This window comes from Salvelinus namaycush, chromosome 22 (assembly GCF_016432855.1).
Source record: "Salvelinus namaycush isolate Seneca chromosome 22, SaNama_1.0, whole genome shotgun sequence".
Classification (NCBI taxonomy): domain Eukaryota; kingdom Metazoa; phylum Chordata; class Actinopteri; order Salmoniformes; family Salmonidae; genus Salvelinus; species Salvelinus namaycush.
The window spans coordinates 29,691,626-29,715,998 of NC_052328.1; the positions used below are offsets into that span (position 1 = coordinate 29,691,626).

Consider the following 24,373-nt stretch of genomic DNA (forward strand, 5'->3'; position numbering starts at 1 on the left):
CACGTGTGATTTCAACCATGTAGAACCACGTGTGATTTCAACCATGTAAAACCACGTGTGATTTCAACCATGTAAAACCACATGTGATTTCAACCATGTAACACCACGTGTGATTTCAACCATGTAAAACCACGTGTGATTTCAACCATGTAACTGTTTGAAGTAAAGACAAAATAGAGAACAACAGCATAATCTTCAAGGAACTTTATTGATCTTGCTGTAACAGTGTCCAATGGCATTGGCATTTCTCTGAAAATAAATTTATTTCAAATCGGAACAGAAGTTAGGTTTCTTGTTTCAAATCTTTTTTACGAAAAAAAATACAATGTAAAAAGCCCTCCATGTAGAACCAAACTGGTCTCAAGCTGGTTTCCCATAAAACAATTGCTGCAGGCCTACTTCAAAACAAAAAGATACAATCCTAATCCAACAGAAACATGTGCAATTCAAAATGGATACAATCGCTCCGTATGTTTAACACTATAAACATTTTCCACATTAATAGACTGGGATTTCATAATTTCTCATAAAGCCAAATAACAGTTTCTCTCCTCCAATCAAATCCAATAATTGCATTTAATATATCATCATTTTTTAAATATATATAATCTGAATAAGCGATGACCCAGAGATGGAATGAAAATGTGGTTTAATTGCTAACAGTTTTAGTTATGGTAACAGTATGATCATCCAAAACAATAAATGGCCATGATTAAAAGCCTCCCCTTTTAGAAAGCACATAGTCTTAGCTGCTGAAAAAAAAAAAAAATCTGAATAACAAAATAAAACTGTTTAAAAAAATATTTATTTTCAAGTGCTAAATACAAACATAAAAGTCTGTTTAAAATATAACTATTTTCTGGTTGAGGGTCATTTGAATCAGTAGACAAGGAACTCCATTGCAACCTTTTATCTTGGTATGTAATGTGTAAGGCATGGGGTGGAGACACTTAGCACAGTAGACTGAAAGAAGAGATTAAGGTAAGAAAGACGGTGGAAATGGTCTATTACCTAAACGGGGGATGTCTGTAATACAGTATCAACGTCTGATGAAAAAATGGTCTCAGCTCTTCCTTTCATGTCCATTTGGTATTTGACATTGAAAAAAGTTAAATGTCAAGATAGAAGTAATGTATGTAATAAAATGCATAGAAAAATGGTTGGAAACGATTCCCGTTTTCAAACTTTTTCCTGTCTCATTTTCTAATAAATCTCAGTGTTCTTTAACAGTTTATGTTGTTCATTCAAATGCAGCAAATATCAGACTGTTTAAACCTAACTATTGTCTTGTAATCTTGTAAGTAATGTATCAATTAATTTGCTCCTTCCATTTGCAAATCTATCAAATCATCACCACAAACCAAAAGCCCAATCTTCATAAAATCCTTTACCAGAAAGACTCAAAACACAACATAACATCAGATTTGTATTGGTGATGGATAATTCAAGGCTTGGAATGACGATGAAATTCTCAGCTAATCTGAAGAAGAAAAAAAAAATTGGTCACATCTTCCATGTTAATTTAATTGTTGGTAACCTAATGAACTACAAAACAGGCAGCCATGAGACCTTGGAGCATATTCAGTCATTTAAAAAAGAAATGAAAATGTAAACCAAACTATTTGTTTATATCAATCCTTTTGACTGAAGATTCTAAGGCCGGTACTTTGCTCTACAAATTAGTACAAGTAGTAAATGTTGCACAGTTTCCTGGGCCCCATTATAAAAAGTCTGAAGTGGTAAAGAAGGCTTTGTTTACAGTGTGCTCTGGTAGTACAGACATACAGAATGGACATCTTAGATTACTGCATTGACTTGGGCATCTACATTTAGTTAATGGGTAAGAATATCTCTGGTTGCCTTGGTTTCAGACCCTTTCTCTTGCTGTGTTGCTGAAGTACATACAAATATGCCAGTTGTAACCCTGAGACCTGTTCGAATAGACCAGCAGTCTCCCACTAGGTCTCAGGGTTGGCCATAGCCTGGTTGCCCAGTTGGTTTGTACTGTAGCCAACGCCTCTGTGTAGTTTCGTTGTCAAGCCATAGAAGAGTTGGCTACAGTACATGGAGACTGCATTCCAATATCCCACTACTATACCACTTAGGGGAATACATGTCAAATACATTGCTTCATTCTAAGTGGTATCCTAGCATGGACATTGAAACAGAGCCACCGTATTATATGGTATAGTTTATCTGCATGGTTTACATACATCACACCCAGCGACGGCGAGACAGAGAGCTAAAGAAGATGGCTGCCATGAGTGACGTGAGGGCTCACAACATTGGTTTCTACAAGCCAAGCCACTGGTGCACAGCACAGGTACAAGGTTAGTTCCTTCTTCTGTTGTTCCGTTGAGGTTCCTCAGAGGTGGTTAGATGTCCATCTCGAACTGAGCGTCCTCACCTTTAAACACAAGAACACAAATAAAATGTAACCAACAGTGTACTCTAAGGCATTGTACTCTATACTACGATGGAAGCTAGACCTACTTAGGCTTTTATAAAGCTAGCCAGCCACATTCCAGCTCAGGCTTCATCCATGTTATGAAGGTGGACATTGACCACGCAGCTGGCACTACCTCCAGCAGGCTTGTAACTGCCCATACATGTTGCACATGGCTAGCCGTACATGTTGCACATGGCTAGCCGAACAACAAAATATTAATTGAGAAAATGCTGGACCATCAATCCATGGGCGAGTCAGTGACACATTTTAATCAACATGAAAGAAGATCATCTTGTAAATTCAGCAGGCTACGGTGTGAAATAGGCTGGAAGAAGTGCCGTCCTTCTTTTATTACGTATCGTTAATGCCGTCTTTCTTTTATTACGTATCGTTAATGCCGTCTTTCTTTTATTACGTATCTTTAATGTCGTCTTTCTTTTATTACGTATCGTTAATGCCGTCTTTCTTTTATTACGTATCGTTAATGCCGTCTTTCTTTTATTACGTATCGTTAATGCCGTCTTTCTTTTATTACGTATCGTTAATGCCGTCATTCTTTTATTACGTATCGTTAATGCCGTCTTTCTTTTATTACGTATCGTTAATGCCGTCATTGGTGTGCTTATCAATGTACGAGCACCTTTTTCCCCCTCTCCGATCGATAACATAATTAAGTCATACCAAAGTTTGACCGTGCCTGAACTTTCAAAAGCATCCTGTCATTACTAAATGTGTAATGTGATAGTTATTCTAATATTAAAATGGCTAGTAGTAGCAGCTCCATAGAGGTACATGTATGGATGGTTTTCTGAACCCAGATTAACCTAGTCCTGGGCTAAAGAGCACTTTCAATGGAGTTTCTTGGTTGCTTCTTTGTTCAAGACTAGGCTTAATCTGTGTCTGGGAAACCTGCCCGATATATATTCTAACAATACTTCTCTGTGTAATAGTAGCCTACTGACCGGTGGCTGTCTTGCCATGACTGTTGTTGGGTTTGATGCGGTTGTTGACCTCGTTCCTCCCGTTCTCAGTCAGGACGTTGAGGCTGGTCACCCCGGGGATGATGGGCAGGTGAGCCGGGGGGGTCTGGGCGATGGGGGAGTTACGCCGGTCCAACAGGAACTTACGGGCGTAGATGATCCGGGTCCCTACGATGGAGGAGAGTGATTATTTAGTAACATCATTGACATATTAGTTCCAACCGTTGACTGTATAGAAATAAGGTGACAACATATGTATTACAAACCTGCTTTAGAGAACTGATACACCATATGGATAATAATATGTTGATTATATTACATCTATAACAGTCATTGTTGTTTTCTTCAATTTACCGTCAATCAACATGCAATAGTGTAGCACTGTGTAGCAGTGCAAATACAAGCCAATCAAGGTCAAATTTCATTAGTCTTGCACATTTCGTCCTGTCATAATTACAATGGGTGATGACAGTCACAGAACACAAATACACACATCTGTGAATAAAAAGGGCAAGAGCATAAACCGGTTTAGCTCTATATATATTTAAAGACCCATTTTAAACAAAAGATGACGTATGTTATGAGCAACACTGCCTTGGCATGGGCGCCTGACTGTCAAAGTGGTGGTGCACAATTATTATTTACATTTTTCACAATTTCATGCAATTCTACACAGGGGGAATCGATATTTATGAATAGAACACAATTATTTTACTTAAGTTCTACCACAATAAATTATATTGAACTTCAGTACTCAAAAAAAAAAAAACATTTTAAAAACACAATGCCAGATTTGTTTTTGTTGCAAATTACAGTATCTATCTATACACCAAAAGTGCACAACAATGCCTAATTTATCATAACCGTTACAGATAACAAATCTTACTTGCTAAATTGCTCCATATATATATAGAGTACAAGTCAAAGGTTTGGACACACCCTACTCATTCCAGGGTTTTTCTTTATTTTTACTATTTTCTGCATTGTAGAATAATAGTGAAGACTTCAAAACTATGAAATAACACTTATGGAATCATGTAGTAACCAAAAAAGTGTGAAACAAATCAAAGTATATTTTATATTTTAGATTCTACAAAGTAGTCACACTTTGCCTTGATGACAGCTTTGATTGAAACCCATTTTTTTATATCCCTCACGTATGGTCTTTTAAAAACCAAAGGTGAGAGACATGGTGGTTAAATCTGATTACCCACCAGAGAAAAGGGAAACTTGCTTGGACAAGGTTTCAGAGGGTAATTACAAATGAAGCTGCATTGAGCACATTGGCCACACTTACAAATGCAACTAATTTACCCACCCCCGCACAGGACAAAGATTTAAGATCAAAGGCCTGATTATCTACATGTCCACCAATGTTATTTACATGTTGAAATGTCATTGTGGTCTGTCTTACATAGAGAAAACCCATAGAAGCCTTAAGACACGGATCACTTAGCACAGCAGCAATATACGGGCAGGTGAGAAACAATCCGGTTGCTGTTCATTGCTGTTCATACAAGCTGGACATCCTATTAGTTCTCTGAGATACATTGGAATAGAAATGGCCAAGATGTCACGCAGGGGCGGGGACATTGAGAGGAAACTTCTTCAAAGGGATTCTTTCTGGATCCACAGGCTCAGCACACCCTCCTCTTGGCCTTAACGAGGAGTTTGACTTGAAACTGTTTTTATAGTTTCAAAATGTCCAAATTATAGTTTTTATTTGATTTTATCCTAATTGAATATTGTATGTATATTACTGTAAATATTGATCACATTCCTTGTGTATGATCATATATTTTAATTCATTGAATGTTAATATTGTGAACCTCTACATTCTTTTACCTCCTGTTTCAGGAAGGGATGTCATTGAGTACAGCCCCTATATATAGGACCTTTCACCCCCCACCTATATATGGATGCCTGATGAAGAACTAGGTTTTTGTAAGAACCTGGAAAGAGATTTCCAACGCCCTCCTTTTGTGATGAACATGATTTTGTTGGCTCTAATTCATGTTCAGTCAAATGTTCCCCTCTTAATTTTGTCAAGATAAATGTTTTATTTCAGAAAGAAATTGCATCCTGTATACTATAATAATTTTACCAATACGTTATTGAGCTCATTTCTGGGGTTGGAAATATTATTTTAATTTTAGTTTTTTCCTTTTAAAATGTCACCAGAACCAAGCTTTTCAGTACTTATACAAATGTTGTTTTAACCACGAAGCAGCCATGGCGCACTCACATATAGGGCTCAGCCATGGACTGTTACTTTTGTAACTGAATGAAAACATTTTAACAATGTGACTTAAGTGATTGATGTTGGGAAAATAGATGTCAAAAAATGCAGAATGGTGTTAAATGCCTGTAAAGAGTTTGGGGGAGAAATTATTTCACAGATTTAATCATGTAACATTAGGCCTACTGATTATTTCTCAGTATCTACTTGCGAGCTACCAGATATGCAGTTTTGTACAACGGTGGAACCTTTGGTAGGCTGATGGAAGGCTACTCTGGGTCAGTGGGAGATCTCATTTGCATAGTCCTCACTTCTTCCTCAAAACCCACTGGATGAGAAAGCCAGAGGTCTCTCCCCTCTGACCTTCTCCTCCAATTGGTTTTGAGAAGGAGGCGAGAGAGCACGAGCAACCTCTACGGTGCGGTTGAGCTAACGTAGGCTAATGTGATTAGCATGAGGTTGTAAGTGTAACCGATGTGAAATGGCTAGCTAGTTAGCGGTGGTGCGCGCTAATAGTGTTTCAAATCGGTGACGTCACTCGCTCTGAGACCTGAAGTAGTTGTTCCCCTTGCCCTGCAAGGGCCGCGGCTTTTGTGGAGCTATGGGTAACGATGCTTCGAGGGTGACTGTTGATGTGTGCAGAGGGTCCCTGGCTCGAGCCCGGGTCGGGGCGAGGGGACAGACGAAAGCTAAACTGTTACATAAGTAACAAAAAGAAATCCCATGACATAGACATATTAATCTAACTGCACTATCTAATTTACAGTAGCTATTACAGTGAAATACCATGCTATTGTTTGAGGAGAGTGCACAATTCTGAACTTTAAAATGTATTAATAAACCAAGTAGGCACATTTTGGCAGTCTTGATACAACATTTTGAACATATATGCAATGGTTCATTGAATCGGTCTAAACCTTTGGACATACACTGCTGCCATCTAGTGGACCAAATGTAAATTGCGCCTGGGCTGGAATACTACATTATGGACTTTCTCTTGCATTTCAAAGATGATGGTACAAACAATTTTTTAAAATCTTTTACCAGACCTAATGCGTTACATTTTCCTACATTAATTTCACATTTCCACAAACTTCAAAGTTTTTCCTTTCAAATGGTATCAAGAATATGCATATCCTTGCTTCAGGTCCTGAGCTACAGGCAGTTAGATTTGGGTATGTCATTTCAGGCGAAAATTTAAAAAAAGGGTCCGATCCTTTTTAAGATTCTCCCAGAGGCTGCGATACAGTGAAGCCTAATCATCATGATCATCGTGATTCTTACAGGCAAAGTGAAATGACATCGGACATGAAACAATGATACAAATGTAACAGCACAACCTAATTGATACAATATTTTATTTTGCAGGTGCCTTTTCATTTTAAATATCAGTGGTGCAACTACGGCTTTCTAACTGCACTGAACCAGAACAGTGGCGCGCAGGAGGGAAGCAAATCTTTCCAGTATGCAAAACCAGTAGGCGACGGGGGAGCAAAATGCAATCTGTTAATTATTATATAATATATAAAATGGACATATCTATTTTTAATAGAGACTAGCTCAAAACATGACTAATTATTGAAAATGACAAATGACACAATCGAGCATAAATCAATAAATCAGAGGCGACTGGTGGGAAGCGCTTTAGGAGGGTGGGCTCAATGTAATGGCAGGAATGCAGGTGCTTCTACACCTCCATTGCTTGCTGTTTGGGGTTTTAGGCTGGGTTTCTGTACAGCACTTTGATATATCAGCTGATGTAAGAAGGGCTATATAAATACATTTGATTTGAATGGAATATATGTTTGATGAGTTCGATACCGTTCCATTATCCATTCCAGCTATTACAATGAGCCCGTCCTCCTATATCTCCTCCCACCAGCCCCCTCTACAATAAATAATCTATTGCATTGTTATGTAGGCAGCCACCATGATTCATATCACTGCTGTTGAACACTAACCAATCACATTGCCAAACGGGACGGCAGGGGCGGGACAAACAAGCAATAATATGCAATTTATACATTTGTGTTGCTTTTACCTCCCGGAGTGGTCGAAAATAAAGTGCCTCCTGGGGTGGTGCAATAGTCATGAGGTAGCTGCGTTGTATCGTTTATCAACACCGTCCTGGTCGGAATGACCCTGCTCTCGCTAAACTGACGACTGGTAGACGACGACATTTCACCCCCGGTTTAGTGACTGGTCAGACGGTGTTGTAATCTGTAGGTGGTTGATGCCTAACCCGACGGACGGTGGAACCCACGGCCTTTTCTCTTTCTCTCTTATCTCTTCCCAAGTTTTTCTTGTGGCTCCTCTCGTCCTCCCAGCCGTCAGCACAGCCCCACTCCCTCCGCCAGGCAGGAAGAACAACAACACAAGGAGACCGGATATGACGTTGTGGAAGAATAGACCCGCTGTCGCCTGGTGGAGCTATTATGCAATGACAAACGATAAAGAATAATCACAGTTTTCAAACAGAGAGGAAGAGGCAAAGCGAGATGGTTACGCCGAAATCTGTCAAAAATTTCCCAATGCGTTTCTGGGTTAAGCAGACCTAAGCTTGTCGCTTGCTGGGACAACAAACTATTTTTACAGTCTTTAGCTGTGTTCGAATACCCATACTAACATACTGTATACTTAATGAGTATATACTACAAGTTAATTTGAGTGTACTGTAAACGAACGGTAACCTTTCAGTTGAGCATACTAGCGCTTCGCCTGTCTATCAGAAGTTGATGCTGTTGCTATACAACCTCTTGCTAGCATATTAACAAATTACTAGCTAGATTTAGGGTGTGTTCGTAAATTCAATCTGGGGTGCCAGGGTCTGCTCTGTGCGTTTAAATTCAGGGCGTTGTCATATTGTTGCACACTGGATGCTCTGGCCAAGGAGTAGGGATGATCCGAGCAGGGTAGATGAAAGCGATCTGACCTCGCAACGGCAGTCAAGCACCCAAGTGAACTTGCTAGCTACTTCCAGACACAAATGAGAGAACACCTCATTCTGACCAGTTTACTCTGCCTAGCAGAGCTGGTTAGGCAGTTTTCATGTTATCCAGAGTGTTGGTGACTGTAACGATGCTGCTGGCAACAATTGAATTACGCTTTTTTGCAGATGATTACTGACACGGCCACATTCAACTGGAGTTGAGCGGTAAATTCATCAGTTATTCTATGCTATGCAAGCACGAGAGTGCTCTGAAATCGGAGTAGATAGCTAGAGACAATTTACAAACTCACTCAAACGACTATACCACTTAGCTAAACTATGAATGACGTGAATAATCAAGTCACTAAAAGTTGGGTAGTTAGTTAGATTGCACAAAGTAAATATACTGGCAAGTGCAATGTATTAGTAACCAACTAACGTTACAGTAGGTAGCTAACACAACATAATGCTGTAATGATATGCTATGCGGTTTGTAAGGATAGAGTAGCTAACAAATTGTCAGCCAACAAAGTGTAACTTATTTGAAAAGTCATTACTTTATTACATTGCTCAACATGTTCGTAACATTTATCATAATTTAAGCAACGAATTTCTATTGCTCTCGTCAGATTCGGCTGCATATTTTCCACAATTTTCTTCAAATCTGAAACCGTTGTAAAGCCACGCCCATTTTCTGGAGAATTGCATTATGGGCCCAAAAAGCACGGAAATAGTGTCCGTCGCTTGTATGCTTCGTATTTTAGCGAATCTAGTACGACATCCGGGAACCTTTGGCATACTAACTATATCCATACTATGACTTATAAACATACTACATACTCAATTTATGTCACAAATTGTACGGTTAGTATGAGTATTCGAACACAGTTTATGACAACGACTCCCATTGTTAGGGCGGAGACATGAGCATCTCGTCATTATATATTGATCTCTGCTTCAAACCGTATGGTACTGTCTTTGGAATAATAACTAAGGGCTAATGGAAGAGACCCACTACACGTGTTTAGAAAAAAAAAAAATGTTATTTGATGTAGGTTGAGGGATATTTTGCTTTACCGTTTACACGTAGCACATGATCTACTCTAACAAACTATATATAGCAGGACATCGTTTTAGCGGATTAATATCATGATATCTCCCATATTCAAGAAAATGTACAGTAGAATGGGTTGGAGACCTGCCTTACATTCAGCTGGTTTGCAAAAACAAGAAATTCTTAGAATGAACAACAGACAGTATCAGTATGCATACGTAATCTTCAACGCGATATGATTATTCGTTATGCGCAGTTGCTGCACTTTCCAAGCTCTCCGCCTAGAAATGCGCATGTGCAGTGTAGTTCTGGGTGGACTTCTTTTGAACACTCAAAGTGCATTAACCATCACCGCAGCTTCCGCAAGAAACCAACACAGATTAAATATGAGCTTCACAGTCGAAGAGAGGGGGAACCCCAATACATTGAGCTATCGTTTGTTTTTCAGTAAGTATGGTTCACTTTTTAATGAACATATTAGTTTAGTTTATTAGCTTGCTATAATCGTGTCCATTGTGGTTCGCCGGTTTGCTACTGGGATCGGGCCCCGACCTCCCACGTGTCACTTTTATTCATTGCTTTCGCACTGTTTTTATAGTCCTATCTAATGCTACGTTCAAGTGTAGCTAGATTTCACATATTGTCACCTAGTATCGTGGATTTATAATTATAGGCGTGTACCATCGCTTGGCCTTTGCCCCACATTGATTGATTTGAGCTGACAAACTAGTAATTGAATGGACCAGTTTTGCCGGTTGGCTGACGTATGCTGCTATCGAACTTGCTGTACTTTAACTTGACTTGGTATCAGGATCCAATTAATTCCTATGTTAAGTGTTTATTAGATTAATTCTGCAGATGTGGTATTTCTGATATAAACGAGTGTTGTTGGGATACCACACAAGTAGCTCTCGAGAACCCAAGTGGGCCCAAGGCCAGGGGCTTTCAGCTTCCCTGTCTTGGGTTCTCAGCTGAATGTATCGACCACAGCTGGCTCCTTGCCCTTGATCATGAGTATCTGTTCCATACATTACACAAGTCATTGGACGAAGACATCATCTGTATGGGGAGTTTTGTTAAGAGCCCTGATACTTGCTCTGAACATTAACACGTATAGCTTGCAGTATGGTTTTGGAAGCATACGGACCTTATGAGAAATAATAAATACAAAAACAATAGGTTAAATTGATACACACCTTTTATAGGGTTAGTTTTCCCACATATCCATATCTCCATGTTACAGCGCATGTTTAATGAAGACAGAGGGACCACCTGTGGTAATTATCAATCTGCGTCTCCGAACACCTGTGTGTAGATGTAGCATAAAGGAAGAAGGCTGCCAGAAACGTGTTGTCACTGGAAAATGTCTGCTGTAACTGTGATAAAGCCGGTTAAAACAGTGTACAATAAGTGTATTTTTAGCCTTTTGAAATTATTTTGATGTCATATGAAAGTAAATAGTTGGAGAGTCAGGGCATTGCCCTTGAGCGGCAGACAGCTTCGTGAAATGACTGTATATGGTTAACATTACCATCTTTTGAAAGGACTACCACACCAGCAATTTAGAGAATTCAGTTTCTAAACTGTGTGGGTTACGCCCAGTTTCTAAGATGAGGCTTCAAGAGCTGTCAAAGGTGTTTCTCATTTAACCAGTTAGACTGAATGTATCCTTGTTCATATTGAATGTGATTGCCCGAAATCAGAAATAACTTCCTCCATTAATAAATCCATTAGCTGCTCCTCTCTCGGTCACTCGCTCCCTGTGCACAGGTAGCTTGCTCTGCATGCACTCCGGTCATGGCAGCTCTGACTCGGTGAGTAAATAAAGGAAAGGGGGATACCTAGTCAGTTGTACAACTGAAATGTGTCTTCTGCATTTAACCCAACCCCTCTGAATCAGAGAGGTGCGGGGGGGCTGCCTTAATCAACATCCACGTCTTCAGCACCCGGGGAACGGTATGTTAACTGCCTTGCTCAGGGGCAGAACTCGACAGATTTTTACCTTGTCAGCTCGGGGATTCGATCCAACAACCTTTTGGTTACTGGCCCAACGCTCTAACCACTAAGCTACCAGCCCAAGCGGAGCCGTTGCTATGGATGGCCATTTATGTTGACATTCGACAGTGGGTGGACGGGGGGCCATCTTTGTTGTAGTAATTAGAAGTTATCTTTAAATTAAATTTAAATGTTACACTATGCAGAATAGTGCCTCCATTTCGTGGTTGCTAAAATAATAATAGTTTGCCTAATTTCAGTTTGTGACAAAACATGAGAGTATATTGTAGAGAATCCTTGTACCATGTAAACTGCTGTGAAATATATTTTCCATTAAAAAAAATATTGTATTTTCAGCTGTTTGAAGCTGATGTACAAAACTGAAAGTAAAAGAAGTACCCATTAAGCCCAGCTCGGGCTTTTCACATATCTTTGTAAGTAAAGTCATAAAACTTAATGACAGATTCATATTTCTTTTTATGTCCACTTAAAAAAAAAAAAAGACAATTAGGGCTGTATACATTAAATGTCTAAACTAAGATTTTGGTGAGCTTAATCGGCACAGTTATGCTAGTTCTGTTCTACGTGTGCTATTTCTATGCTTCCTGTTCTTAAGTTTCATTTTTGCATCTTTTACTTTTGGTTTTGTACACTTTATTTTATTTATTTAACCTTTATTTAACTAGGCAAGTCACTAGCTTCAAACAGCTGAAAATACAATATTTTTGGTTATTGAAAGATATTTCACAGCTGTTTAGATGGTGCAATTATTCTCTACATTGCCTAATTTCAGTTTATGTGAAAAAACAAGCGGAGCGATTTCTGTATATTGCACCTTTTTGTAAAGGTAAAAAAAACAAAATAAATCTATACATTTTTGCCCATGGAAGAAATGGTCTGAAAGTGACTTTTTGGATCTGAATACCAAAACATTCAGGAGATAAGAGGTGCTCAAAGTTGACCCATTTTGCATACCCCAACATGAGTACATTCGCGTCTTCATCACTGGAAAAGATAAACGGTTGAGATTTGATATCATTGAAAAGTTAACAGGATTGTCAAACAATTTTTAAACTTTTTTTTTCAATAAATAATAAAATAGTTTGACAACCCTGTTTTTAAGCATTTCAATTATATAAATCTCAACCGTTTATCTTTTCCAGTGAAGAAGACGTGAATGTACTCATGGTATGGTGGGGTATGCAAAATGGGTCAACTTTGAGCACCTCTATCTCCTGAATGTTTTGGTATTCAGATCCAAAAAGTCACTTTCAGACCACTTCTTCCATGGGCAAACATGCATGCAAATGTTTTTGTTTAAATCAAAAGGGATGCAGTCAAAGTGATTGGATTCATATAGATTAATTTACTTGTATGTTATTGTCTGTTCTCTGTAGAAAATGCTGATGGAAAGTATGTCTCCCCATTCCATGACATACCCATGTACGCTGATGAGAGCCAGGTAAAGTATGTCACCTTTATGCCGCTACAACACCCCATTACACAATAACACACACTGAATGTAGATGGGATATCTATTCAACTGTTTCTTCATAGAAAGACGCCCACTAAGTTTAACTTTTGATTCCATGGTGAAACCTTGTGGTCAGAATAGCTTTAATGTATTATGCGTGTGGGAGAGTAGGAGTAGCACTAGCAAGGTCATAGTCTGTTTGTCAAAGCAATGGTCTTTACCCCTCCAACACTGAACTCTTCGGTCATTATGCAGTAATTCTGTATTTCCTGTTATCTTATCTATCTGGAACAATATATCCCAGTTGGATGGCCTTTCGTTTCCTCCAACTCATCCATAGTCATATATAAATTATAACTGGGTATATTGATATTATGATACACTACACTACCGGTCAAAAGTTTTAGAACACCTACTCATTCAAGGTTTTTTTTTGTAAATTTTTCTTATTTTCTACATTGTAGAATAATAGTGAAGACATCAAAACTATGAAATAACAAATATGTAATCATGTAGTAACCAAAAAAATCAAAATGTATTTTATATTTGAGATTCTTCAAATAGCCCCCCTTTGCCTTGATGACAGCTTTATACACTCTTGGCATTCTCTCAACCAGCTTCATTATGTAGTCACCTGGAATGCATTTCAATTAACTGGTGTGCATTCTTAAAAGTTAATTTGTGGAATTTCTTTCCTTCTTAATGTGTTTGAGCCAATCAGTTGTGTTGTGACAAGGTAGGGGGTATACAGAAGATATCCCTATTTGGTAAAAGACCAAGTCCATATTATGGCAAGAACAACTCAAATAAGCAAAGAGAAACGACAGTCCATCATTACTTTTAAAACATGAAGGTCAGTCAATATGGAAAATGTCAAGAACTTTGAACGTTTCTTCAAGTGCAGTCGCAAAAACGAGCAAGCTCCGTGGTGAAACTGGCTCTCATGAGGACCGCCACGGGAATGGAAGACCAAGAGTTACCTCTGCTGCAGAGGATAAGTTCATTAGATTTACCAGCCTCAGAAATTGCAGCCCAAATAAATGCTTCACAGAGTTCAAGAAACAAACACATCTCAACATCAACTGTTCAGAGGAGACTGTGTGAATCAGGCCTTCATGGTCGAATTGCTGCAAAGAAACCACTACTAAAGAACACCAATAATAAGAAGAGACTTGCTTGGGCCAAGAAACATGAGCAATGAATATTAGACCGGTGGAAATTTGTCCTTTGGTCTGTAGTCCAAATTGGAGATCTTTGGCTCCAACCGCCGTGTCTTTGTGAGACGCAGTATGGGTGAACCTGAAGGATCTGGGAAAGGTCTATATGGAGGAGTGGGCCAAAATCCCTGCTGCAGTGTGTGCAAACCTGGTCAAGAACTACAGGAAACGTATGATCTCTGTAATTGCAAACAAAGGTTTCTGTACCAAATATTACGTTCTGCTTTTCTGATGTATCAAATACTTATGTCATGCAATAAAATGCAAATGAATTACTTAAAAATCATACAATGTGATTTTCTGGATTTTTGTTTTAGATTACTTCTCTCACAGTTGAAGTGTACCTATGATAAAAATTACAGACCTCTACATGCTTTGTAAGTAGGAAAACCTGCAAAATCGGCAGTGTATCAAATACTTGTTCTCCCCACTGTATATATATATACACACACACACACATAGATATATATATATATCTCACACGTATGTACATTTGAACACCCCTTCAAATTAGTGGATTCAGCTATTTCAGCCACACCGTTGCTGACAGGTGTATAAAATCGAGCACACATCTATGCTATCTCCATAGGAAATAATTAGCTTTAGAATGGCCTTACTGAAGAGCTCAGTGACTAGTGGTAGGCCACACAAGCTCACAGAATGGGACCGCCAAGTGCTGAAGTGCATTAAAATCATCTGTTCTCGTTTGCAACACTCACTACCGAGTTCCAACGTCAGCACAATAACTATTTGTTGGGAGATTCATGAAATGAGTTTCCATGGACGAGCAGCCGCACACAAGCCTAAGATCACCATGCGCAATGCCAAGCATCGGCTGGAGTGGTGTAAATCTCGCCGCCATTGGACTCTGGAGCTGTGGAAACGCGTTCTCTGGAGTGATGAATCACGCAGCACAATCTGTCAGTCCAAAGGACAAGTCTGGGTTTGGTCAGATGCCATGAGAACGCTACCTGCCCCAATGCATAGTGCCAACTAAGTTTGGTGGAGAAGGAATAATGGTCTGGAGCTGTTTTTCATAGTTTGGGCCCCTTAGTTCCAGTGAAGGGAAATCTTAACGCTACAGCATACAATGACATTCTAGACGATTCTGTGCTTCCAACTTTGTGGCAACAGTTTGGGGAAGGCCCTTTCCTGTTTCAGCATGACAATGCCCCCATGCACAAAGCAAGGTCCATACAGAAATGGTTTGTTGAAATCTGTTTAGAAGAACTTAAGTGGCCTGCACAGAGCCCTGACCTAAACCACATCAAACTCCTTTGGGATGAATTGGAACACCGACTGTGAGCCAGGCCTAATCGCTCAACATTGGTGCCCGGCCTCTAATGCTCTTGTGGCTGACTGGAAGCAAGTCCCTGCAGAAATGTTCCAACATCTGGTGGAAAGCCTTCCCAAAAGAGTGGAGGCTGTTCTAGCAGCAAAGGGGGGACCAACTGATTTTGGAATGAGATGTAGTGTATGTGACACAGGCACACAAAAAAGCAGAATGATTTATTGCTTTCTTCTCTTTCAGAACATTTTCCACGTGGTTGTTGAAGTACCAAGATGGACCAACTCAAAGATGGAGGTAGGTTCACCTTGATTGATTGATTTAATGAGCCAGTTTAAAAAAAATACACAGTATGTGAAAAACGTGACCGGCATACCACAATAAAGTCAGTGGCGTATTTCCATGTGCAGGGTGCAGAAACAACCTTGTTGTCACGATCGTCGTATGGTGGAAGAGAGGAGGACCAAGGCGCAGTGTGAAATGAATACATATTTAATTAACGAAGACGAAGAACACTTGACAAACTATACAAAACAACAAACATGAAGCTATATAACAAATAGTGCTGACATTAAACATAGACAATCACCCACGAACTACCTAATGAATATGGCTGCCTAAATATGGTTCCCAATCAGAGACAACGATAGACAGCTGTCTCTAATTGAGAACCAATCTAGGCAACCATAGACACCTAGACTAGACACTTTAACCAACTAAGCCACAGCACCCATAAACATACAAAAAACCCTAGACAATACAAAACACATACATCCCCCATGTCACACCCTGACCTAACTAAAATAATAAAGAAAACAAAGATAACTAAGGCCAGGGCGTGACACTTGTTGTGTGTACTAGGGTTGGGCTCTATTCGAATTGAATGCAGTCAATACAGGAAGTGATTTGAATTTTAAATTCAGATTTTTTTAAAACTTACAGCTTTTTTTGTTTATTGAGGAGTCATTGAAAATAAATGCCCTTTTTTCAATTTGAATTAGAATTTTTGTATACTTCCTGATTTGACTGCCTTCATTTCGAATTGAGCCTAACTCTGGTGTGTACGTTGTGCTCTAGGCCATGCGGAGATCCTTCTCCTTCTCCTGCTAACTTTACTTTTACAGTAATATACCAGGTCTTAGTCTATAAGCCTAATATAATAATGCAAACCTACTTACCTGTATCCATTTGTCACTAATCAGAACAACTCAGCCTTTATTTAGCCAGATTAGTCTGGCTTTTACGATCTAGGGGCGGTTTCCTGGATCCCGATTAGGCCTTGTCCATTAGCTTTTTAGTTATTTCAATAGAGATTCTCCATTGAGCATGCGTTTGAAAAATCCTCGACTAAGCTTAATCTTTGTCTGGGAATCTGGCCCCTGGCTAGTCAAGAGGTAGGCAAAATAAGGCATCAAATTTATTTAATAAAGACCTTTTTACATCAGCAGTCACAATGTGCAGTCCAACTACCTCATCCCCATACTGTATTTATTTATTTATCTTTCTCCTTTGCACCCCAGTATCTCTACTTGCACATTCGTCTTCTGCACATCTATCATTCCAGTGTTTAATTGCTATATTGTTATTACTTCGCCACCATGGCCTATTTATTGCCTTACCTCCCTTATCCGACCTCATTTGCACACACTGTATATAGACTTTTTCTACTGTATTATTGACTGTATGTTTGTTTATTCCATGTGTAACTCTGTGTTGTTGTATGTGTCAAACTGCTTTGCTTTATCTTGGCCAGGTCGCAGTTGTAAATGAGAACTTGTTCTCAAATACCCTACCAGGTTAAATAAAGGTGAAATAAAATGTGCTTTACAGATACCCAGCCAAAAAGAGAGCAAGCAATGCAGAGGTAGAAACACAGTCTTGAAGGCAGGAACCTGGGAAGAAACCTAGAGAGGAACCAGGCTCCGAGGGGTGGCCAGTCTTATTCTGGCTGTACTGGGTGGAGATTTAAGAGTACGTGTGGCCATTAGAGCCAGATTGTTTTTCAAGACGATGGAAGCACATTTAATAATGTTTGGCTTTGCTACTTCCAGATTGCGACCAAAGACCCCCTGAATCCGATCAAGCAGGATGTGAAGAAGGGGAACCTGCGTTATGTTGCCAACGTTTTCCCCCACAAAGGCTACATCTGGAACTATGGAGCAATCCCTCAGGTCAGACAGTCACTAACCTGCCACCAGACAGTCACTAACCTGCCACCAGACAGTCACTAACCTGTCACCAGACAGTCACTAACCTGCCACCAGACAGTCACTAACCTGGTATCAAGCTACATATGGTCTGACAATGTAGACTACGCTATCCGTGTCTAACTGAATTCATTGATCACCTAGAACTGAGTTGGCATTGATTGCCAATTTCTCTGTAGTGATATGAACTAAGTATCTCAATCTTTTTTTGACAGTGATATTTCTCTTTCTTGATAGACATGGGAGGACCCCGGGCACAAAGATGGAGACACTGGCTGCTGTGGTGACAACGACCCAATTGATGTCTGTGAAATCGGTACCAAGGTACAGCACTTGTTCTTTATCCTATAATCATTAAACCTTTAGAGCTGATCTGGTTTATTCCATTCACTCTCTGACATTCTTACTTGCTTCAGGTGTCATTCAAAGCAGCTTTTTGTCACCTAAGCTAAGTGTCCAATATTGAAAAGTATGTTGGTAACAATTTGGCTGTTTTGTTACTCCATCAGCTGTCTGTAGTGAATTTGTGGTGTGAGCTTCATGTGTGGGTGTCTGATGAAATTAACTTTCCTCAGGCATGTGATCTATATTTGACATACTATCATTGAAATTGACCTATTCCCATACCAATATCCTACTTCTCTATGTTGTACTGATCACATCCCTGTCTCCTCTCCAGGTGTGTTCGCGTGGTGAAGTGATCAAGGTGAAGGTACTGGGGGTTTTGGCCATGATCGACGAGGGGGAGACGGACTGGAAAGTCATGGCCATCAACGTGGAGGACCCTGAAGCTAAGGACCTGAACGGTAACCACCGGAGGAGCTGCATGTGGGCTAAACTGATCATCCCTAATACAACAGGCCACTCCTTAATGCTGCCCATTGGTCCAGTCACTGCAAGTAGTAGTACTAGAATATGATTGCTCAAGTGAAGAATGCAATGATTGAGCTATTGTTTTCTATTCCTATTGCCACAGTCATCCTCTCACCTGTCTCCTTATCCTGTGTACCTCAGACATCAGTGACATCCAGAGGCTGAAGCCAGGTTACTTGGAGGCCACAGTGGACTGGTTCAGGAGGTACAAGGTACCAGACGGGAAACCAGAGAACATGTTCGCCTTCAACGGAGCGTTCAAAGACAAGGTATCCATCTTGTACTCCATACTGTTCGGTTCTAATTTTGAGTAAATAACTCACGGACACTAGAGAAGCTTAACCAAGTTTAATTCTTCCCAAAGGGTCGATACAGCTGTAATTCAGACACAGACATGGCTTCCCCCGTGGTAGTATTCATACTTCACTTTGGGTGGAGTCTCCTCCTTATCGCTAAACATTGCATCATTATTGCTGAGCAGGGAGCTACGTCATATGATCCTTCAGTGGTTTCTCCCCTTATCAGTACTGCCACATATAATCATTTCCCTGCCCTCAACACATTCCAAGCTTAGTTGCACACACTATATACCTTCCTCCTATAAATGAATAAGTATATTTCATATTCTCAGAACCCAACAATACACAAGAGTTTGTGTTGTGTCAGCCCTGTCTGAGCCAGAGTGGCCCATGTTTCTGTTGCATTAAGCAAGGTATTGCCAAAGCGTCGTGTTCCAGTATCTTCGTCCACACTCATCAAGATAAGTTTCATTCTGTTTACTTTGTAGCAGATCATTTGCACTACAATAATCTAAAACAGCCTTTTCAATCTAGGTACATGGATAGCAATTTAGCCTGTATGCCAGTCTGTTTCTGCATTAGCCATCGTGTTGTTATGCCTTCGTAGCCTTGTAGCAATGCAGTGTTGTTGAATGCCGAAACGGTGTGGTACCCAGGCTAGATTGCATTGGCCAAATAGAGGGCTGACATTTCAAATCAAAGTTTATGTGTTACGTGCGCCGAATACAACAGGTGTAGACCTTACAGTGAAATGCTTACTTACAGGGTGTAACCAATAGTGCAAAAAAAGGTATTAGGTGAACAATAGGTAAGTAAAGAAATAAAAACAACAGTTAAAAGACAGTGAAAAACAGTAGCGAGGCTATATACAGTAGCGAGGCTACATACAGACACCGGTTAGTCAGGCTGATTGAGGTAGTATGTACATGTAGATATGGTTAAAGTGACTATGCATATATGGTGAACAGAGAGTAGTACTAGCGTTGCAAGACCCACAAGGTGATCTTATCCTGTTGCAACATAGTGTGCCCCTGTGTTCAGTGAAGTTCAATAGTAACTAGTAAGAAAATTGGGTTTAAAGTGATCGGCTCAGAATAATACAGAAATACAAAGGGTTGGTTTCCTTGACACAGATTCAGCCTAGTCCTGGACTAAAAAGCACTCACAATTGAGATTCTCCATTGAGTTTGCATTTTAGTCAGGGACTAGGCTTAGTCTGTGTCCAGGAAACCCCCCCCAAACTGTATGTTTCTTTACCTTGACAACAGCCTCTGCTCGGTCTGTATGTTTCCTTACCCTGACAACAGCCTCTGCTCGGTCTGTATGTTTCCTTACCCTGACAACAGCCTCTGCTCGGTCTGTATGTTTCCTTACCCTGACAACAGCCTCTGCTCTGTCTGTATGTTTCCTTACCCTGACAACAGCCTCTGCTCGGTCTGTATGTTTCTTTACCCTGACAACAGCCTCTGCTCGGTCTGTATGTTTCTTTACCCTGACAACAGCCTTTGCTCGGTCTGTATGTTTCTTTACCCTGACAACAGCCTCTGCTCGGTCTGTATGTTTCTTTACCCTGACAACAGCCTTTGCTCTGTCTGTATGTTTCTTTACCCTGACAACAGCCTTTGCTCGGTCTGTATGTTTCTTTACCCTGACAACAGCCTCTGCTCGGTCTGTATGTTTCTTTACCCTGACAACAGCCTCTGCTCGGTCTGTATGTTTCTTTACCCTGACAACAGCCTCTGCTCGGTCTGTATGTTTCCTTACCATGACAACAGCCTCTGCTCGGTCTGTATGTTTCTTTACCCTGACAACAGCCTCTGCCTCGGTCTGTATGTTTCCTTACCCTGACAACAGCCTCTGCTCGGTCTGTATGTTTCCTTACCCTGACAACAGCCTCTGCTCGGTCTGTATGTTTCCTTACCCTGACAACAGCCTCTGCTCGGTCTGTATGTTTCTTTACCCTGACAACAGCCTCTGCTCTGTCTGTATGTTTCCTTACCCTGACAACAGCCTCTGCTCGGTCTGTATGTTTCTTTACCCTGACAACAGCCTCTGCTCGGTCTGTATGTTTCTTTACCCTGACAACAGCCTCTGCTCGGTCTGTATGTTTCCTTACCCTGACAACAGCCTCTGCTCGGTCTGTATGTTTCTTTACCCTGACAACAGCCTCTGCCTCGGTCTGTATGTTTCCTTACCCTGACAACAGCCTCTGCTCGGTCTGTATGTTTCCTTACCCTGACAACAGCCTCTGCTCGGTCTGTATGTTTCTTTACCCTGACAACAGCCTCTGCTCGGTCTGTATGTTTCTTTACCCTGACAACAGCCTCTGCTCGGTCTGTATGTTTCCTTACCCTGACAACAGCCTCTGCTCGGTCTGTATGTTTCTTTACCCTGACAACAGCCTCTGCTCTGTCTGTATGTTTCCTTACCCTGACAACAGCCTCTGCTCGGTCTGTATGTTTCCTTACCCTGACAACAGCCTCTGCTCGGTCTGTATGTTTCTTTAACCTGACAACAGCCTCTGCTTGGTCTGTATGTTTCCTTACCCTGACAACAGCCTCTGCTCGGTCTGTATGTTTCTTTACCCTGACAACAGCCTCTGCTCTGTCTGTATGTTTCCTTACCCTGACAACAGCCTCTGCTCGGTCTGTATGTTTCCTTACCCTGACAACAGCCTCTGCTCGGTCTGTATGTTTCTTTACCCTGACAACAGCCTCTGCTCTGTCTGTATGTTTCTTTACCCTGACAACAGCCTCTGCTCTGTCTGTATGTTTCCTTACCCTGACAACAGCCTCTGCTCTGTCTGTATGTTTCCCTGTCAGGACTTTGCCATTGAGACAATCAAGAGCACCCATGGCTTCTGGAAGGCACTTATCTCTGAAAAGACCAATGCTGGAGGACTCAACTGGTGAGGAGAGAACACAATGTACAATCCTTTTACAGTACAGTACCTCTAAAACTGGTGTTTATTACAGTCCAATCATTTTAATATCATTACTGTGAAGTCATTCTTAAAGGCCCAATCTGTAATTCTAACATGTAGACCCTGCCGCTTAATTTGTGAAATTTTATTTGACTTCTGTTTGAGTACAGCAACAAGCAAAAACTTGTTTGAATCTGTGTTGGTCAATTTCTTCAACAGATGATCAGGTCTATATAATTACCAAACATACATTAGTAATGGAAAGGAAACACGGACTCTTTGTTTAAGTATTAAAATTCTCCTTTAGTAATACAATTGTAGGCAGAAGTTGGTACAGAGTACAGTATATGATAGCTCTCCCCAGGTTCTGCAAAATGTCTAAGACATCCTGTAACTCATATAGTCGCTCCCAGTCGACCTTGTGTGAGTTTCCCTGGCAACAGCATTTTAATAAATCTAACCTCCCCCTGACAGCAGCAACCATCTTGTCAGCAATTAAAAGCTCAGAAGTGGGTTTGACCGAAACTTGACCTTTCATCACAGGTATAGAGTCATAACAAGGTGAATGAGTCCAAGCATCTTCTGACAGGTGGCTGTTTTCATCAGGTCTGCTGCAGCCTTGTGTTCTCAGAAAACCAGTCATATTCTCAGAACCTCAGATAGCCAGGTGGGGCCCAGACAGGAGGAGTATGTATGAACGTAGGTGGTTTCTGCCTTCTGATTGTGTCTGAAGGGCACAACACTCAGAACAGGTGTTAATACACACAGAGGTCTCCTAGAAGAGGAGACCTTAGTTTATCATAACAATTTATTAACACTTTAAAAGGTATGAGGCCTTGGTTTAACCCCTTCATCTGAATACAGTATTAGAGAATTAATTCATATCTGACTGATGTTTCCTCCCATCCTGCAGTAAAAACACGTGTGTGTCGGTGGGAGACAGCCCCTTCTGCTGCTCTACGGACGAGGCCAAGGCTGTCGTAGGCAGGGTCAGTACTTCCTGCTTCTTTATGACTATGTTCTAGAACTTCAGGGTCAGCTCAGAACTGTCTCCTTTTATATGCTGTGCTCTTAATTGCAGCGGTCAGTACTGCGGTCAGTACTGCGGTTAGTACTGCGGTTAGTACTACGGTCAGTACTGCGGTTAGTACTACGGTCAGTACTGCGGTTAGTACTACGGTCAGTAGCTATTCAAATAAAATAGAGCAATTCAAGGATGAAACTCGCTTCTGTTGATGGGGTCAGTACTTCAATTCAAAGTGCATTGCAGGGATTGTAATATTCTACACATACATGCTGCCTACAAACCTCTGGTGTTGTCAAACATGTCTGGCATACATCTTTACACTTTGCTCAGTCAGACCAGCCAATGATGTATTTATTAATGCTAGTATTTTTTTGGATTTTTATTTTTTTAGACAAGCCCTTGTGGAACTGAAGATCATATCCCCTGCTCAGGTAAGTCTCTTAAAATAAATTTTACCTTAAGATTGTGAAAAGTAAGTCCCTGCCTTGACTATCAGATGGTTAATTGACGTATTGTAAAAATCCCACTTTTATGACCAACCTGGAATGATAAGGAAGGATTGCATGGTTGTACACACATATTTTCTTTTAGGACAGTCAATTCCATTGCTATTCAGGAAGTAAGCTAAGATTCCAATTACATTTTTCCTCAGTGGGGATAATTGCAATTTCAGTTAACTGCCTGAAATGAAATGGAATTGACCCTGTACACATCTAATGATGTGATTATATATTTTTTTGCTTTTCTATTTCCAGTGGATAAATGGTTCTACTATGAGAAGAAGTAACTTTGCGAAGGAGACTCAATGGACCAGAAGTGTCTCATCTGTTTAGCTAGCATACTTGAAGATAATAGTCGATGGTTGTGGGTCTGACTGAGAAACAATAGACTATCTTCTCCACACTCGGAAGATGAGAGGAGATAGAAGGACAAAAAGAGTAATGAAATCATGTCTTAGGAAATGCATTTTCCCTGTTATTTAACTAAGGTCTCATTGGAGATGTGCTGTCCAACAGCTGGCACTGGTAGTGTGCTAGCTATAGCTACTCATGCACTGTATGCCAGGATCATCTCAATCGTCTTTTAATAAAGCTTTTTCTGTTGAAAAAATGTCTACGATCATTTTGTTTAATTTCAATATTTTATTTGGGTCTTTGTTGACAACCTTTTGTAGAAAGTTCTACTCTGTTACCCAGCTGACATTATGTAGATGAGGGTTGATTTGGTTACACTTTGCTAGAACAGTCGCATACTGTACTGATGTTGAAATACACTATACTGCCATCTAGCGGCAATTTTCTATAGCACAGCGTGCTTCCGAATTATGTAATTCCCTACATGGTTGTCCGTGCGACTATAAATTCTCATTCGAGATGGCATATGTATTTTTCTATTTGAAAAATATCAACTGTGTTTTGA

The 24,373-nt window shown here is 40.4% G+C and overlaps 2 protein-coding genes across 2 annotated transcripts; one reads left to right on the forward strand and one right to left on the reverse strand.

The window, feature by feature from the left end:
* Positions 1–189: 189 nt before the first annotated feature.
* LOC120017740 (eukaryotic translation initiation factor 4E-binding protein 2-like) lies at positions 190–8,051 on the reverse strand. Its single transcript, XM_038960697.1, has 3 exons — positions 7,710–8,051; positions 3,412–3,597; positions 190–2,407 (listed from the first exon to the last, which is right to left on the reverse strand). Exons 1-3 carry the CDS (start codon positions 7,846–7,848, stop codon positions 2,376–2,378), a joined length of 357 nt encoding a protein of 118 aa, XP_038816625.1. The 5' UTR covers positions 7,849–8,051; the 3' UTR covers positions 190–2,375.
* A 1,898-nt stretch (positions 8,052–9,949) lies between these two features.
* LOC120017739 (inorganic pyrophosphatase-like) lies at positions 9,950–24,068 on the forward strand. Its single transcript, XM_038960696.1, has 11 exons — positions 9,950–10,098; positions 13,044–13,108; positions 15,869–15,922; positions 17,677–17,796; positions 18,070–18,156; positions 18,512–18,638; positions 18,847–18,974; positions 21,827–21,912; positions 22,841–22,916; positions 23,346–23,385; positions 23,710–24,068. The coding sequence occupies exons 1-11, from the start codon at positions 10,038–10,040 to the stop codon at positions 23,739–23,741; spliced, it is 876 nt and encodes a 291-aa protein (XP_038816624.1). The 5' UTR covers positions 9,950–10,037; the 3' UTR covers positions 23,742–24,068.
* The last annotated feature ends 305 nt before the right edge of the window (positions 24,069–24,373 follow it).

Excerpts from the sequence above, each read along its gene's own strand:
- LOC120017740 (XM_038960697.1), bottom strand. The coding sequence starts at position 7,848 with ATGTCGTCGTCTACCAGTCGTCAGTTTAGCGAGAGCAGGGTCATTCCG. Across the intron at positions 3,598-7,709 it reads ATTTTCGACCACTCCGGGAG|GGACCCGGATCATCTACGCC; the intron begins GTAAAAGCAACA and ends CCTCCATCGTAG. Across the intron at positions 2,408-3,411 it reads TCATGGCAAGACAGCCACCG|GTGAGGACGCTCAGTTCGAG; the intron begins GTCAGTAGGCTA and ends TTGTGTTTAAAG.
- LOC120017739 (XM_038960696.1), top strand. The coding sequence starts at position 10,038 with ATGAGCTTCACAGTCGAAGAGAGGGGGAACCCCAATACATTGAGCTAT. Across the intron at positions 18,157-18,511 it reads TCTGTGAAATCGGTACCAAG|GTGTGTTCGCGTGGTGAAGT; the intron begins GTACAGCACTTG and ends TCTCCTCTCCAG. Across the intron at positions 23,386-23,709 it reads AGATCATATCCCCTGCTCAG|TGGATAAATGGTTCTACTAT; the intron begins GTAAGTCTCTTA and ends TTCTATTTCCAG.